The sequence below is a fragment of the Corvus cornix genome, chromosome 1, assembly GCF_000738735.6.
Source record: "Corvus cornix cornix isolate S_Up_H32 chromosome 1, ASM73873v5, whole genome shotgun sequence".
NCBI lineage: Eukaryota > Metazoa > Chordata > Aves > Passeriformes > Corvidae > Corvus > Corvus cornix.
This window is the reverse complement of record NC_046332.1, coordinates 104,059,146-104,077,337: the sequence shown is the minus strand read 5'-3', so window position 1 is coordinate 104,077,337 and position 18,192 is coordinate 104,059,146. Positions and strand designations below refer to the sequence as shown.

Below are 18,192 nucleotides of genomic sequence, written 5' to 3'. Positions count from 1 at the left end.
AAAGGGGGAAGAGATGAAAGGCAGGCAGCAGGCTGTGTAATCAGACAAAAATTCAAGTTCCAAGTTTCTGGCTGATATTCTCCATTAGTTTATGGTAAAAAAAAAACTTGAATGAAATTTGTAATTCTCAACAGTAATACAGGTCCAGGTTGGTTATACCTTGGCTATAAGTTATCTGGATGAAAACAGACACCTATAACAAGCTAAGATGCCTGTAAAGATTTAAACACGCAGCCAACAGTACAAGTGTACTCAAAAAAGGGAACAGTCCAGTATTAAGTAGTATTAAGGCAGTAGTGGTGGGCCAAAGCTGAACCCACAGAAGACTTACTAGCTTCAATCAGCAGATAGCAAAGGCTATGCTGGCTTTTGTCACTTTACATTTGTCTGCTTGGCAGAACATGTATGAATGCAGGTTTTTATCAGCAGCAGCTCTTTTAATATGTGGAGGAAGGTTCTTTAAAACAATGATATAGTTTCCATTTTCTACCTATGCAAATACAAGAAAGATTATTTTAGAATCCAAATGAGGGGAAAAATAAAGTTTGCTTCAAAATTAGCCCCTCCTATTATCTCATCTTTCTGAAAAATATAATTCCTGTTTCAAAAAATAAACCACTTGCCACACTTTTGGTGTGTGCTTGCATGTAAATTCATAGAAGTAGTGAGGGGAAAAAAAAAGGTTCAGTGAGGAGGTATCCTCTTCCCTTCCATCTGGCAAGGAAATCTGCATCTGAAAAGCAGCCCCCACTACAATAAGGCTCCACTCTTTGCCGCACCTGCATATCTGTCACATCCTCCAGTGCAGTACTCAAGCTTTTTGTGCTTGTATGCAAACAAGCACCAACTACAGAAACAATTCTACTGAGTGCTGCATCTTACCACCTGATCATCAGGAAACTTCAGATGTCAACAAAATTCCAAACCCCACAAATCCAGAAGTAACTGCTGGAAACAGAACCAGGAAGCAAAGATCTAACCCAAAATGCGTATCATCCTACCTTACTTGCACTGCGGAGGAAGAAGCATTGCAATCTCATGTATCCAAGAAAGGTTTTCCAACACCACACACCCAGAGAATAAAGCTGGATAGACAGACAGGTACCTACAAACTCCTATTTATCCATCAAACCTCTGATCTGCTGACTAACTTTGAGTCACTATAAAATAGAATAGTTCAAGTATTTCAAAAACAGCTTGCCACTAAAAGCATCACCTGTCAAACAACTCAATGAGAAAGGAAATAAAAATCTGTTAATATTAGGAAAATAAAAAATTTTTAAGAATGGCATGACATTGTTTCCCTAAAACATAGCCTTTTTTAAGTGTTCTTCATCTTAATTACAAAGTACTTGAGGGACCTTAAGGAACTAGGCAATCACATTTTTTCATTATACCATCATTCCAGTTCTCTTCTTACAGAATAGGAAAATTAAACCAATGACATAGTAGCTGCTGCTGATTCCTACCAACTCCTTCCTATTCTTCAGTCCATTTTTATACTCTGGGTAACTCCACAGGCAACTACCACACTTCACCCTGTAACAAAGAGCTGAAGAATGTTCATCCTGCTCCCTTAAAATATGCTGACTAGCACACAGAGTGGTTAGCAAAAGCCTAACAGAGAAAATAAAGTAAACACACTCCCCTCTCCCTTCACAGTGTTAACATATTCATCAGCATCTCTGTGATATACAAACCAAATTCAACTGGGTAAAGCTTGCACTGTTGTGAACAGTGAAGACAAATGCCAGTAGGATTATACTTCTCTAAACAAGAATTCAGAAACTGAAGTTAAAAATGGGTATGTGTATAGGGGAAGTCAAAGATTTTCTAAAAGACACTCTTCTACTGTAGAAACAATGACTTAAGTTTCAGGTTTTGGGGGTCTGTGAAGGTGGAACATGACAAAAGAGGGAGCATAGATGCACAAAGGAAAAAATAAAACCCTAATAGCTCTATGCAGTATAACAAAAGACTACTTGCACACAAGCAGTAAAGACATTAAAACAAAGTATTAGTTGAGAAGATATCAATTTCCAAAGATTAGCTTCACTGATTTTTTTCCTTAACCTAGATTTAACACTTCTCAATCTGTTGAAATATACTGGGCACTATACAAAGTACTGTATACATTAAATAAGACAAAAACTTCACATTTTTTTAACCTAACTTTTAACAGTTTAGTCAAAGATAGTGACATTTCAGTAAAAGCATGCTGCTTAATGTGACCCTAAAACCATCCTGGAAGCAATCTAAAAACACGCAGCTCAGAAAAATGAGACTGCTGGGACCCCAAAACTCAGAGACCCAGCTCCACTCTGGCACATGCTACTGTTTCCCAAGCAGTGTTTGGGCAAGAGGATTGGCAAAGCAGAGAGGAATTGCATCCATCACCACTTCAGAGGAGAACATGAGTGGCTCGAGAGAGCCATTTCCTGCTCCACTCTAGAGTCTTGTGTTGACAACTCCATTAGTTAAAGGTTTTCAGCTGAACCTCCCTCAATTACATTCTTTGTCAGAATAAATCACAAAGTAAATGGACCAGGTAGAGTTGCCACATATGACTTTTGCTTGCTTAGCTTTGGACAAAGGAGAACAGGGATCTGTTGCTTTGGTAATGACAATAGGAAAGCACATCTTAATCCCCAAATCAGCTCCACTTCGTTCAACCAGCAAAGTCCTTCATGGGGCTGTTCACGTGGTATCCTCATCACAGATGAAGTTTTGTCAAAAGCAGTGCCCACAATTCCACCATCTGCAGCACAGGGCTCCCTGCAGGTTATGGGGGTTATCTCAGCAAACTCTGGAGTGTAGACACTGTTTAGCAACATGTTACTATCTCATCTCAAATATTTTTCCCAGGGATTAGTACCCAGCTTTACATCAACCACACATCTTTGTTTTGCAATGTCTCAGTCACCTTTGGCTGGCTAAAAACACATTTGTGTGCACATGCTCCCAAAACCCTTACTCACATACAGCACCCACTCCATCTCTCATTCTAGGGAACTTGTGACAAGTGGCAGCCAGCCATCCTTACAAGAGCTGCTCATGACATACCTACCCCTCCATCACAATTCTTTTTTTCCATGTTTTACTACAAGCTGCTGGGGGAAATGAAGTACACTGTTTTGCAGGGAAGGAGGAAGAATCTGCATGCCATGGCTACTTTCTGTCCAATTGCATCAGGTAATATTTTTACACTAACTAAAAATGGATGATATTTTAGGGCACTAAGATTAAGTGCAGACAAACTTGCTGGTATTAAAATACAGCCCATTTAGTTAGTATGAAATCCTCCATATGCTCATCAGTTCAGTCTTACAACTTGTGAAATGTGTTTGTTTTGCAAGGTTTTTTAACTGTCCAGTCTGTTGAGTTTTATGGGTTTACAACCTCATTTGTTTAAGTTAACTGAAACTACATCAAACAGAAATACAAACAAACTACACTAACAGAAATACACAGTTTGGGGCTACCTTTAAAAAAAAATATTCAGGCTTTTTCTATAACCAGAGGAAACAAAAGTGCTGAGGTCCCAAAAGACAGAAAGTTCTCCTGCACACATGTTCCCTAATTGGGAGCTTAATGGGTCTGGCAATGCACAAAAAATACTTTAACTCCATTACAGACAGTAAGTTGTCAAACTGAAGTGAGCCATTTTCAAGGAAGATAAATCCAGTATGCACCAGAGTTCAGACAGCAATGAATATACCGAGAGAGCAATAACCATTCTCTATTAATTATCATTTAACACTGCACCATTAAAAAAAAAAATGTTCACTTTGCAAGTGCCACATTTGAAAAGGTAACTGAAATATACAAAAACTTCCCAGAGCACAACTGAGAATGATAAACATAGAACTACTCATATCCTCTTACTTTTTACCTTAGTTTGGATCCCAAGAAACCTCCCACAAAAAAATCCCAATCAAACAACCAACCCACCAAACAAAACAAATCCAACCAGCAAAAAACAAAAAACAAGCAACTCCAAAGCAGCAACTGCCACCATGATGTCCAGAACAGGTAACTGAATAACTGCAAGAAACCTAAGTGCAATAAAATCATGGTAGTTACGTATAAATAAACCAGATCAACGTATACCATAATCAACTAACCCTCACACTGTGAAGCAGCATGAGGAAATAAAGTGAATGTAGTTTTGTTTTTCAGTTTGTCCCAGCAGTCTCAGCTTTTGTGTCACTAATGACACCAACCACCCTTACATGCTGTTAATTACTTCAGAAGCTGCTTGAGAATTTGCAGCATATAAAGGCGTGTAAATGCAGATAGAGACACAAAGCAGTCATTGTTCACATGCTAAGGTTAGATTCCAACATGTTTAGACATATTTAATGGTCAGAAAAATTACAAATACATTGAACTGACTAGAGCTGTCCTGCATCTGGAAGGACTAGTGCTGAGACCAAGGCACCATTCTATGGTACGGACCAGACTGATCAGTTCAACCTTCTGATATCCAAACTGCAAGATGACATAGTCCAGATTATGAAAAAGATTCTGCTTTATCATAGCTACTTCATACACAAGGCTGATAAAAGGACAGCTTACCCTGTCAACACTACAGGAGGTCCAATAGATGGAAAAATAGATATTTTAAGGAAAGATAGTGGGGACATAATCTAGAGGAAGAAAATCCACTCACCTGCCATTTTTTTTGATGTAGGTTACTAAATAACCATGGTCTTCCCAGTTATGAACTGTTTCTGTCATTCCCTGCTCCTGAAAAATGGGCTGTAGAGCTTTAAGAACGGCATTACAATCAGCTGCAAGATTAAGAGAGAAGAAATAATCAGTGAGGATTTTCCACTCAAGTTACTTCTGCCCTTTTTTAGGGGCTGAAAAGTTTATCCTGACAGATTGGATTAACTTTTCTTTAAGTACCATGTGAACAATCTTTCATTTCCTCTTCCACCCACCCCCATTCTCCCTAGAGATATTTCTCAGTGCACGGGTATCCAAACAATTTTCCTTTAAATCAGTTTTTACACCTGAGCAAAAATGATTATCTACTATGGATGTAATGAGAGTATTTTAATTACGGCTACTATTGGTCATCTACTGTATCACAATCCACACAAGTCTTTACTCATATAATTACTTTTAAAATCACTTAACACACAAACAGCAATCCAAAAAAACCCACAGCACTGACAAGAAACTCCAAAAAAATGTTGAGCTGTAGTACTGGGAAATTACAAAGGCACTGAAAACTAACCTATCCGCCCCACCCCTACACAAACAGCCTTTTTTCTAACATCCAGGTGAGAGCAAGTTCCCAGTTGAAATCTTCATGACACTATGGAAAAGATCACTCAGAAGAGCACACAAAAACTCACTTGGAAATAACTGACATTACTCTGGTACAATTACCTTCAAAAGCAAGGTGATAATTTGTCCATAAAGGTATTTAGTCAGTCAGAATATGCTGAGCTCAGAAGCCTTAAGTTTGCTGTACAGTTTTGTGGGTTTTTTGTTACCCACAACATAGCTTAAATGAACAATTTTAGTTTCTTCAAACAAGTGTCTCAAAAACAAGTTGCAAGTTTTGCCCGTTTATTTTGGAATTCACAAGGTGAATTAGTGGAGGATGCTCCTAAAGCTGCACTTAGCAGAACAGGAACAAAACTGGAAAGACTATTATACCAGTGTCAGTGAGGAGACCTAACACAACATTCATCTACAGGCCGTCTCATTAAGGCAACTAGCATAATTTCTGCTTCACAAAACACAGAACTAAGCCACTATGGTCAAGCAATACGTCAGCAATGTAACCAGGATTTAGAGTATCTCTACCAGAGAAATCAGCTGGCACAGCCACATACATTATGGAGGCACAGCTTACAACCAAATGCTTCAGCACAGACACAGTCTTCCCCATCATGACTTTCCTAAAGAGTTATTCCCAACATATGTACTTTGTTTTACCCCCTGCTCCCAAAATGCATATGCATTGGAAACCAGTAGAGGTAGTCTGCAGACAATCAGAAATAGTTTCCAGGATAAAATGGAGTTGTACTAGCTACAAAGAACTGAAAAAAAAAATCCTTACCAAATTACCCCTGAATGTTTTAACCAGACAGACTGAAGTAATTGACAGTATTTACTTTTCTTCAAACACAAAGTCAAGAGCAAACCAACTCCCCAACAGCCAAGGATATTTAATAAAAGTTGAAAGGATTTGCTTATTGCTCATATTATCTGATCTTGATGCATGTTCTGAGATAGATTTATTTTTCACCTTCTACATCTCACTCATTAACTCCGTGTTGCAAACTAAAGGAAAATAGAACCAACAAAGCTATTCTGTGAAATCACAGTACATTGTTTAACTGTTGGTTCCTTCTTAGTCAGTAGCACCACTGACAAAAACACCACAATCCACTACCATCATGAAACTTCTTCCTTTCTCTACCTTCCTGTAAAAATCTGCATCATCTGTACCAGCAAGATTTTAGGCTTCCTGTCCAGTGTCAGGTTCTACCATGGCACAGGCAATAATTAAGGCTCAGAGTACAAAGCTTGTCTGCCCAGTAACCACGGTTACAGTAGTAATAAGTGGGCCAGAAATCAAAGCAACATGTTTTTCAGACATTGAAAGAATAGATACATGGGACCATAACTATGAGCCACAGTTCTTAAACTGGTTCTAATCTCTGCAGCCTTGCACGGGGAAGGGAACTTTGCAATGCTCACTTTAAACTTGCAGCTTCTGCCAGGCATCAGCACTTTTTGGAGAAGGTAGGAGCAGCTGCTCCAACTCCAGTACATTCACAAAGAATTTGTCACTTCAGACAAATGCTCCCCACTTCTTCAGTAGCATTTGCTTCCTTGCCCAACTCCTTTACTTTCTCTGTCTTTTTCAAAACAAACACCTATTTCCATCCTTTACTTATGTCACTACCACAAAACCATTAAAGAACTCTGTTTACTAAAGCATGCCATACCCTCCCAGGGCCAAGAGTAAAATGACATGAAACCCACGTTGAACTAACTAGTGTCCAACCAACCCCCAAACCACTTCACTTCTGCAGCTCCTGCAAGATAGTAGGAAGATGGTGAACAGACTGAAAACTGAAGTGCCCATAACACATTTAGCCCATTTTCAACAGCTTCAAGGAATCCTGCTAGGTGCATCTTGGCAGACACTGAAGGACAAATCATCACTGGTATTTTTCTGCTTCATGAACATACCAACCCCTCACATACTGTTCATCACTCAGCAGTGGAGTTCTTTGCTAAGAACCCAGGCACAAGGTTGATTAAGCTCTTCCTATTATGCTACTAACTTCAGGAAATTAAAATAACAACATGCTCTTTCATCAGGTATCCTTTCAGTTATACCACACAAGATTTGCCTTGGAGGGCTAATTAATTCTCCAAAGTTGGAGATTCCTTTATAAAATGTTTGAGGCGTAACTGGTTGCTTGAAGGCGTCAGGAAGTTTCAGCAATCTCAGAATCTCTCACCCAAATCCACTTGTCACCACCTCACTCCAAGCTCAGATATGCTCTTATCAAGCATTGATAAGCAAAAAGGACAATGGTGATTAGAACAATAGGAACACCTTTGAATCTACATCTACGTGTTTATTCAAGTAGTCAATTTTTGTTGTTGTTCTTCAGGAACAAAGGAAACAAACTCTGGATACCAAGTATAAAATACTGGTTTAGGTGCTTGATAATTATTTGCCGGAAGGAATGAAAAATGCCCAGAGTTTCACCCTTAGAGAACAGGAACAAAAACCACTGTGTATAGGATTTGAGATATATGTATTCTTCAGGAGTTAACACTCAGCCAGAAAGTTTTTGAATCCCAGCACATTTGAAGAGAAGACTTGCAGCAGTTTCAGATGTTCCTCTAAATCTGAGCAGCAAAGCAATCAGTATTTGAAAGTAATCTGTGAATTTGATGCCAAAGTCTAGAGTCACTGTAAGCACCAAGTCTGGGCTCAAGCATCACTAGTTCCACCCTGATACTTAAACTCAGTGTTGGAGCGATCTGCTATCGAGCCAGACTATCTCTAAAAATATTCTGGTTTAAGACTTCTTCATGCCCTATGATTAACAAAATTTAGTAAGCTATGGAAACAGATTAGTACTTATTCGAAAATATTCACCCCACTTCCAACTTCAAATTTTTCTTACCCTGATTTTAAATAACTTCTTCTAACAAGCAAGAATATACATAACCAAAACAACAGAACACATTATAGCACTTATATATGATTCTGCATCTGATGCATTTTTCCCTTGGTAGCTAAATATTCAATAGAGAAAGGTGAAGAAAACAAATCAAATTAAGTGCTTCATTAAGAATACATTAAAGAGTTGGCATACATTAGGAATCAAGATGCAGAATATGCTAAGAGTAAACAGCAACCTGAGCTGCTGGCATATTGTTTCAGTTTAGAGCTGTTTAAGTTGTTTCAACATAGTAAAATCCTTATGTTTTGCAAGTCTAATATTCTTGCACACAGGCACTATTGATCAACTCCAATCTTCAAAAATCTTACAGGAAAAGGAAATACAGAGACAGGGTGGGAGGGCACTACATATAAATGATGATGGGAACACACCTGATAGAAGAGATTCATTTCTAGGCAGCTGAGGTCCAGGGGCAGCTCAAGACGAGCAGCAGGAGGTGCCTTCAACCTGCTACAGCTGCACACCTGACTGCTCTGGCACTGAGCTCACTACAGTGAAACTGCTGGCCCCCTTCACCACCACCTCTTACTGAAAGTAGTGTCCTCAGGCTCATAGGTGTACAGGGAATCTCTCATTCACAGACTAATCCAAGGCATTTTTCCAGTGCCAATATTGTATCTCAATTTTAACCACGAAAATACTGCAGAATTAAGAGACGTGCAGCAGAAATGTTTAGTGAGCAAGTTGTTCATAATTAAAATCCAGAACCAAGGAGAAGCTTCAGGCTTCTATGTATTTTCCACATCCTAGATTTCCTTTAGCACTAGAGAAAATAGAAAAAAAAACAACAAAAAAGCTAAAAGTCACAACAGTTTATGGCAAGTCAACAGCCACCTCCTCCTCCTAGGTCCCCCTCTCCATTGTACATGGAAGATAGAGCAGTACATAATAGTTTGCAGATAACTTGTTAACACTTAGTCATCAACATCTGCACAGCAATCTTTTTCTTAAAACTAGAAAACTTAAGAATTGTACTACTTTTGTCCTAGCTAAAAGGATCTGCCTGCATGGAAAATGAGTGAGCAGAGCACACTGGTATTTGAAACAGACTATCTAGAAAAGTTTCCACAGCAGTATCACAGGCTCAACTAAAGTCAGAATGCCAACAGTTGCCTCAACAGGTCCTTGTCCAACAACAAAATACTCCCATATCTCACAAGAATGAAAGTATCCCCTCCAAGCACACTTCAAGACCCTGCTTTCATTACTGCCCAGAACAAAGCAGGTAGCTTTTTCCTGACATGTTAACAGATGCAAATGAAAAAATGGCTTTAGCAACAAAGACCTTCTGAGTATTAAGTTTCAAAGTCTCCCATCAGAACACACACACGGGAAGAATCCTTTGTTTTGTCCTTGCCAGCTCTGCAAAAGAAGAAAACAGCAGGAAGCAGAAAACTATACTAAAATTACTCCTTTCAATCAAATTGCACCTATGAGCATCATCCTCATCATATTGGTTTAGACACAGAATTCAACAAACCATGTATGGCATGAGGCTTAAGCAGGGAGCAGGTGGAAATAGTCATCTACTACTCATCCATGAGAAAACAGATCATCGAGTTTCCTACTACACTCACTCTATTGCATTATGTATTACACAAATTTAAGAGTAGAAGGCTGCTCTTTCCAAAAGTTTCCACAGAACACTTGCCACACTCCTAACTTTTAAGGATTTCCAGCTACATGTGAATACAGGCAAATCCACCTACACTGTCACATCAGCAAGTCCATGAACTTACTGGCACTTCCATGTGATCACCACAGCCAACAGGAGTCATTCTGTGCATCCAAGTGTCCTTTAGGAAATTATGGGTAAAACAACTATGAGTCAGAATGAGCTCTCAAAATGTTAAAGATACCCAGCTACAGACGAGAGAATTCAACCCTCTCTCCTCCCCATATACAAATAATACAAAGGTAGGTGCACTACCACCACCTCTGTATTAGCGCCCTAATCACCTTCAGGAGAGAATTCTACAGAAGATCTCAAGTTTTCAGCAAATACAGGTCTATGAGATCCATCCACTTCCATAACAGAATAAATACACTGAAAAGAAGTTATTCCTTCATCCTTCCTCTACATGATTTGTTGTATTAGGGATATCAAAAATCTAATTTACTGTACACAAAACCAAAACAGATCTTGTGTACTGAATAACCCATGTTGTTTTGTGAATCTAAAGTTCCTGAAGTTTTCTGTAAACTCACCTCAATAAAAATACATTCCAGTATCAGGTTTAGGCTGTTGCCCCTTGAGACGTAAAATTCTAGTTACTGGATTACAATATTAAAAACATCTACTATCAAACTGCAGAATAAACTAAGTACCACCAGTAAGCACATATACAGAGCAAGACTAGTCTGAAGCAGTTTTACACACAACAGCCATTACTAACTCTGAAGTCCACTTTGTAAGGGGCCTTATAACTTGACATTCATTGCATGAAAAGAGTAGGTTTGGCTCCAAATCCTAGTATAAGTGATGTAGCAAAATGCTTTCATTGGTAGCAATATTCCATTTCCATCTAGTATTTTAGGCAAGAACTTATTTTTTAAAAGGTTAAATTGTGAATTTCTGCTACAAGGATAGATAATGCAGTTACAAGAATGATTTCTGTACTTTCAATCAAAAAACACCTCAACATGGAGTTTAATTAAATCTGGGAGAGCAGAACATAAGGTTTACTAGACTATGCCACAGCATTCCCAATCTTTATCTGTATCCCACGAATTTTCAGTCAAACACATTGTAGGGAAGAAGATTGCTACTAAGGTTGTGCAGTTTTATTCATCATTGTGTAGGATCTCTGATACAAATGCATTCTTAGAGATAAGAATCCTTGTATCAAGGAACTTTTATTACTTTAACATCACCTCTGCTGCTTATACTTGCAGCAAAAGCTGAGTACCTTCACTAGAAAGGAGAGAAAGCATACAACAACTTTCTTGTCACTGTCTCTGAGCAAATGCCAGATACCTGGCAGCCATGGTCATTCAACAGCTATTCTATGGTTTGGTGTAAAATAACCATGCTGTTCAGTGCTTCTGAAACACAGCACAGGGCAAGCAACCTAGGTAGAGGGTACAGCAGAGGCCAGACCAAAAGGGAAGAATTAAGTACTGAAGAAACAGACTGTAACAGCTCCACAAAACACTTTTTTGTTTTGCCTTCCTCTTCCCAGGACAGCAACCCTTCACATGAGCCAGACTGAAAACTAAAGCATCAAAATAAAATTGTGTTCTCATTCTTTCACATAAAGCTGGTCACTAAGTCAATGTAAGTGTTATCTCAACAAATAATTTTGATGTTTGCATAAAACACAAGCACATTGCACATGAAGTTAAGTACGCTAACAAAGTCTCTTCAAGCACAAATGAGGGCCTGTCACTGCAACACGCATATTGAAAGAACTAGAAGAAAGCACTTGCTACCAATTCAGAGCTCATTCACACTTTGAAGAACAATTTAACATCAGCTGTGAAAATGAAAACACTTAATACATTTTATAAACAGAGGCCATTTCCCCCCCACCCATCAACCCACAGACTGACTTCCTAATACATGGTTCACTCATGGGAAAAAATCAGAGCCTTACTGAAGGCATTTTGCATTTTAAGATCACTCAGGATGGATAAATCCTACTGACCAGTTGAGGAGTCTATGCAGGGGACTGTTAACACATACTGCCATGCACTTGTATGCAGATTATTTTATTAAGTCATGTGCACATTGACTCAAGGCTTCAAACAGCTCAGTTAAGTGAAGCAGTTCAGCTTTATTACTCAACTTTTGCGACTAGTAGTAGGAAATATTTACTAGTCTCCAAATTTCTGGTACCCAGATCTTGTACGCATGCATTGGACAAGGCACACCAGCCAGAGATCAGAACAGGGCCTCTGCATTATGCCATGGTCCTGCACAGACACCTGCAGCGACACCTGCAGCAGCCAGGATGCATCCTTTACAGGACTCTCTCTGAAAATCTGTACCAGTACAAATAGATAAGTAATCAGAGGCAGCTCAATTATGAAGAGGAGAGCTCAATTATGAAGAGCATCATCACTCTCATTCACTCTGACATCTACAAACCATTTCTATTTTTGATAAAATAGATTAGAAGAAGTTTTCCTATATGTGGCATCTAACTGCAGCTAGTTATGATGTAGCATCCTACTACAGTTAACAACTTTTTAAATGCCCATCGTCTGGAAATGTACACAACATATCACAGAAAGTGATTCTCTGGTACCTCTGGAAAAAAACCCAAAACAACAACTTATGGCTCCACTTGAGCCTTAATATCAACAAATGTGATTTTAATGCTTCAACTCCAGTAGCTACATTTGTCTCCCAGTAGCACACAACCAAAGTCCATCAACTGGCATACAAACCTCATTTTATTTCTCCCATTTTAAACCTTAGCATCTTTTGGAATACCTGCAGCCTTTCCACCCAAAAAAACTGTAAAAGAGAAAATACGCTTGGTAACAGAACTCCAGCATGTCCAAATAATATCAGCTCTCCTGGTCACTTACATCTTTCAAGCCACTTTAATTACCTATGACCTGACCATCTTCTAGAAACATGTTAAGCAAGCGATTAGTACTTGTCCTAAAAACTTTCCTCACCTTTCAAGGATTTTGGTATTTAAAACGCATGGTCAGAGAAATGTATCTGAAATAGGAAATACTGATGTGTCAAAAGCAGTCTTCATTTCCTGCAGGAATTTGCTCTACAGCCTCAAACCAGAGGCTCATGAAGAGTATCTCCCACACTGTTAAACCTTCACCTTTGCAGGTGACAGCTCCTTCATGCCTGAGCAAGCAGCCATTGAGAACTTGACATCATGCTGGAGAATCAGATAATTATATTTTCAGAGTTCCAGTCACAAAGCATTTTAATCTTCCAAACTAGAAACCAACAAAAGCAGGGAATGAGTTCATAGCAGTCCTTACTGCTAAAAATGGAAAGCTATTAATTCCTGTATTAACACCTCCTGACAAGCCCCATTTGTGCTCTAACACTCACCAGGGCAGTTCTCGGTCCAGGCCTGTCAGGACTAGACAGTGGAGACCTGCAGGGCTCAGCTCACAACAGCCCAGACAAAAGCAAAGGCTGAGCCCACACCACTCAGGAAGCTGCTAAGGAAACATAACCAAAACAGACCCATTTCTGAACTGCCAGTTGCAAACACACCTTTAGCCAAGGTTGATAACACAGTTGCAAGCTCCAGAGATATCTGAGCCTTGTTTAATCCTTATTTACATGGTCTTCACATACAGATCATAGCTAAGGAGTCAGCAAATTTTGTTCACATACCATAAATCAATAAAGTAAAGAGATAAGCCTGTCATCTGCATGTTATCACTGCAATCAGATGTTTCAGCACTTCAGACAATCCAACACTTGACAGAACCAGTCAAATTTAGCTACAAGGATCAGAGACGCCATTCCCTCACAAGAAGTTCAAATATACTTAATGTGTTTTTACAGCTAACGGCAGCCAGCTCCAGCCACAAAAGCAGAATCCATCTCATAGGAAAAACAAAGCCCTAGCATCTCTAGCACATCAGGCAACAAAAGCACCCACCAGAGAACATCAAATTAAAAATAACTCTCTACACAGGCAAGTGCTCAAAGGTTTTACTGATGAGTTTCATTTATAATCTTAGGCTTAAGCTAGTACTGATCTTGACAGTTTCTTGCTCTTTCATATACAAGATTGACTTACTTGAGAAAGAAACCACAAGTTTTCAAGAAAAATATCACGTTTTCAATGCCAGTCATCTTTTCCTGCATTCTCTGCTATTTCCGCATTTAGTATGGAATGAACAATGATTCAATGTCGAGAACTGCTGATTATCTGCTAAATAAACCAAACCAGCACCAGCTCCAAATTGTCTTTACTACAGCAAGACAGCTCAAAACATGCAAGCAACTGCATTCATGCAGCATTTTCCCAGGTAGAAATTCAGGTAGATGGTGGCAAGAAAGAGCCAACACAGCACCTCCCCCTCAGCATTTAGTTCTCTTAAACACTCCTCTTGCTGGGAGATTATCCCTTCAGAAAGCCATTTTCTTAATTAGTTCTTAGAGTAAGGAAACTCAGCAACAAGGCTTTAAAAAGCTGCAAAACTCAAAACCTTGTCAACTCTTCCCCCCCCTTCAAAAGCTTAGATCAGCACAGCCAAAAATAAGTACATAAAACTGTAGCACTGCTCTATGAAGAACATTAAGACTTCCAATCCAAACAAAGACAAGAATGAAAATATTATTTTAACTGCATGCAGTTCAAATATTTAACAATTTGACAGCCTAAGTAAAACCTTCAGTACTGAAAGGATATTTAGTAGAGTAGCTCAGACCATCTGATAATTAAGACTTCCCCCCCTGCAGTCTCAGAATTGAGCAATGGACCCAACTCTGCAGACAGGACCAAAGCTACTGACAGAGGATGCTCAGCCCTCAAAGGTCATTCCCTTCTATCTCCATGAAAACATTAATTTGAGGAAAACCAGATCGTGTGCACACAACACATTCACTTACAATTTTTCTTAAAAATTTAAGCATTGCCCAACCCACACTCTCTCTAAGCCCAGCATTCCCCAAGTGTGTAATTTATCCAAGAGCTTCCTAAGCATTTGTTTTAGTAACTATAGCAGCTCAGGTAATCACTGCTCTCCTCCACCAACTCACTCATCTATGCCCTGGCCCTAAGTATTATGGGCACCACTGTTTGTGCCACTGTACCCTATACACCATGTATAATCCCCCCAGCAATAATCCCAAATAGCAAACATGGAGACAATTCAAACTGATTTCTAACTAATTTGCCTTTCAAAGAAATTTTCTGAAGCAAATAGAAGAACCCAAACCTCACAAAGAGTCTCCACATTATCTCTCCTCCCACTCTTAAGAATAATCTGAAGAACATTAATCAGTTCAATACTCAACAACCAAGAAAACTAAGCTTATATGACACATTCACACATGGATGGAAACGCTCCCATGCGCAAGCAGACTTACAACATACAGTAAATCTAAAATCAATTCTGTACAGGTATAAGGCATCAAATATCTATATACTTTCATAATAAAATCCTCAGAATAAATAACTTGAGGAGTCTCAATTTCATCTCTTCTGACTAACAAAAAGACAACTAAAGCTTTCTGTGCCCCAATTAAGGAAGGCCAGTGATGTGTGTCCATTTTTATAAATGTTAACATAGTCTTCTTGTCTTTTAGGATGGGAACACTATGGTGTTTGCCTGCTAAAGTTGACTGTTTATCTGCAGGGTCACAGATAAGCAAAATATTTCTGTTCAAAGGCCTGTGATCTACAGTTACTAATTTAATCAGCTCTTGAGAAGACTATCACTGGAAGTCAGGCTATGCTATCCAGCTATCAAAGATTCAACCCTGCTTATATTTAACTGACTATTATTATTTCTAAAAAACTAATCAGATGCCTAATTAGAGTAGATAGTTATAAGGACAGGCAAAAGGCCTTTTTCTTTTGACTAGTATATAGATTTTTGTAGTATATGAAAAAATTTATTGAAAAGATTGAAAAAAAGGCAGCTTTTAGCAGAAGTACATGGCTTCATTCATCTCATGCAAATCCATTCCCAAGGCAGTACTGTGTCCCCCCCATCTCAAACCAATACAAAAGGACTTATTTTCTCTAACTCCCCAGATCCATGTTTTTATTGACATTTGCTGGCATTTCCAACAATCTTACAGGAGTGATGACCACAACACTAAGAAATGGCTACATAACAAGTTATCATTCTCAAGATCCTTACTGAGTACATTGGAGTCCTGAAGAATGTACATGACAAGCTCCAGAGTCCAGTACCCCAAGACAACTGGACTGCCTGAAAAAACCAGAGCTGTTAATCGAAAGGGTTTGTAACATGCCAAGTAAGTCAGCTAGTGAGAACAACCCACCAGAATCCACACCATTCTGCAGCACAAGCAGTTGCTAATAGCTGCTCAAGTATTAACACTCGACAAAATCCCATCTTCCTCATGCAGAGCTGTGTCCTGTGGATCTTCTCCCTGCCAGCAACAAAGACAGCCTCCATCCTTTACTCACAGAGAAACTCAGAAGACTGAGGATAAAGACAAGTCACACATACCAGAGAACAAAGTAATAAACAGATCCCAGAGAATTACTAACATCTCAAATACTATCTCAGCCTTTATAATCACCTTCAGTCTTGATGGTAGACAATTACAACGATGCCTTTGGATAGCTGCTATGTTAAAAGTGAACAGTCAGAAACATATACAGATTATTTCAACCATGTATAACGGCCCTCAGACAAGCAGAATTCTTAAAAAAACCCCATGTACAGTTATTGCAAGATGCACTGCAATGAAACAAACTATTGTACAACCCTTCTATAAAGTACAGATGGCATTTATCTGGACTTCTTGTAAAACCTTTGACACAGTTCCCTGCAACATCCTGGTCTCTAAATTGGTGAGAGCTGGACTCAGTGCGTGGACTGTTTGGTGCAAAAGAAAGTGGTTGGACCATCACATCCACAGGGTCATGGTCAATGGCTCAGGGTCTCAATGGACATCAGTCACAAGTGGTGCCCCTCAGGGGTCCTTACTGCCACCAGTGTCATTTAATATCTTCATTAATGACAGATCAAGGGAGCAAGTGCACCCTCAGCAAGTTTGCAGGTAACACCAAGCTGAGTGGTGTGGTTGCCACACCTGTAGGATGGGATGGCATCCAAGGGGACCTGGACAAGCTTAAGAAGTGGCCCATGGGAATCTCATGAGGTTAACAAGACCAAGTGCAAGCAGCTGCACCCAGGTATGGGCAGCTCCTGGTATCAACAAAAGCTGGGGATGAACAGATCAAGAATAGCCCTGCCCAGAAGGACTTGGGGGTGCTGGTGGGTGAGAGGCTGGACATGACCCAGCAACAGGCATTTGCAGCCCAGAAAACCAACAGTGTCCTGGGCTGCATCTAGAGCAGTGTGGGCAGCAGGGTGAGGAAGGGGATTCTGCCCCTCTGCTCTGGCAAGACCCCATCAGCAGTGCTACACTCAGCTCTGGGGTCCCCAGCACAGGAAGGAAATGGACCTGTTGGAGCCAGTCCAGAGGAGGACACCAAGATGCTCCAGAGGGATGGAGCATCTCTTCTACAAGGACAGGCTGAGAGAATTGGGATTGTTCAGTCTGGAAAAGAAAAGGCTTTGAGGTGTCCTAATCACAGCTTTCCAGTACCTGAAGGGAACTTAAAAGAAAGCTGGAGAGAGACTTTTTCAAAAGGGCATGGAGTGACAGGGAAGAATGGCTTCAAACTGAGAGTAGGGTTCAGTTAGATGTTAGGAAAAAGTTCTTTACTGTGGGGGTGGTGAAGCATTGAAATGGAATGCCCAGAGAAGCTGTGGATACCACATCCCTGAAAGTGTTCAAGGCCAGGTTGGATGGGGTTCAGTGCAACATGGCCTAGCCCAAGGTGCAGCTGCCCATGGCAGAGAGGTTAGAAGTAGATAACCCTTAAGGTCCCTTTCAGCCCAGGCCATTCTATGGCAACTTTAGTTATATTAATACCTACCCAAAAATATACATTTGTCAAAAAGCAAGGACACAGTTATGTTTTGAGGAACAAGAGCGTGCATTTACCACGTTTACAGATTTTGCCTTCTCCAGAACGCAAACAGAGACGCAACAGCTTTAGCTGAGACCTAGAAATAACATGTTATCCTCACGAGATCTGAAGATCCAAAACCACACATTTTACTAAATGCCATTTCATGGCATTCCAGACCATTCAAAAGTCTAATTGTCCACCTAAATTGGGGAAAAAAACTCAATTAGTTGACAGTCTATGATTAAGCTTTGAGGTTTAACTCCTGTGACACAAACTACACATGCACATTCACTGGTATGTCCTATTTAGATAGCTCTTTGTGCTTCGGACCCTAAACA

General features: G+C 39.7%; 1 protein-coding gene across 2 annotated transcripts in view; it reads right to left on the bottom strand.

Moving 5' to 3' along the window:
* Positions 1 to 18,192, bottom strand: part of SMS (spermine synthase) — a 44,760-nt gene that overhangs the window by 24,687 nt on the left and 1,881 nt on the right. Inside the window, exons 1-2 of one of the 2 annotated variants that reach the window (XM_010394495.4) lie at positions 16,041 to 16,086; positions 4,673 to 4,793 (exon numbers count right to left, since the gene is read on the bottom strand). In XM_010394495.4, coding sequence (XP_010392797.1) covers positions 4,673 to 4,793; positions 16,041 to 16,071 — 152 coding nt within the window. In that variant the 5' untranslated portion in view covers positions 16,072 to 16,086. Of the gene's footprint in view, positions 1 to 4,672; positions 4,794 to 16,040; positions 16,087 to 18,192 lie in introns of those variants that run through there. The other variant, XM_039551533.1, reaches the window with a different exon arrangement.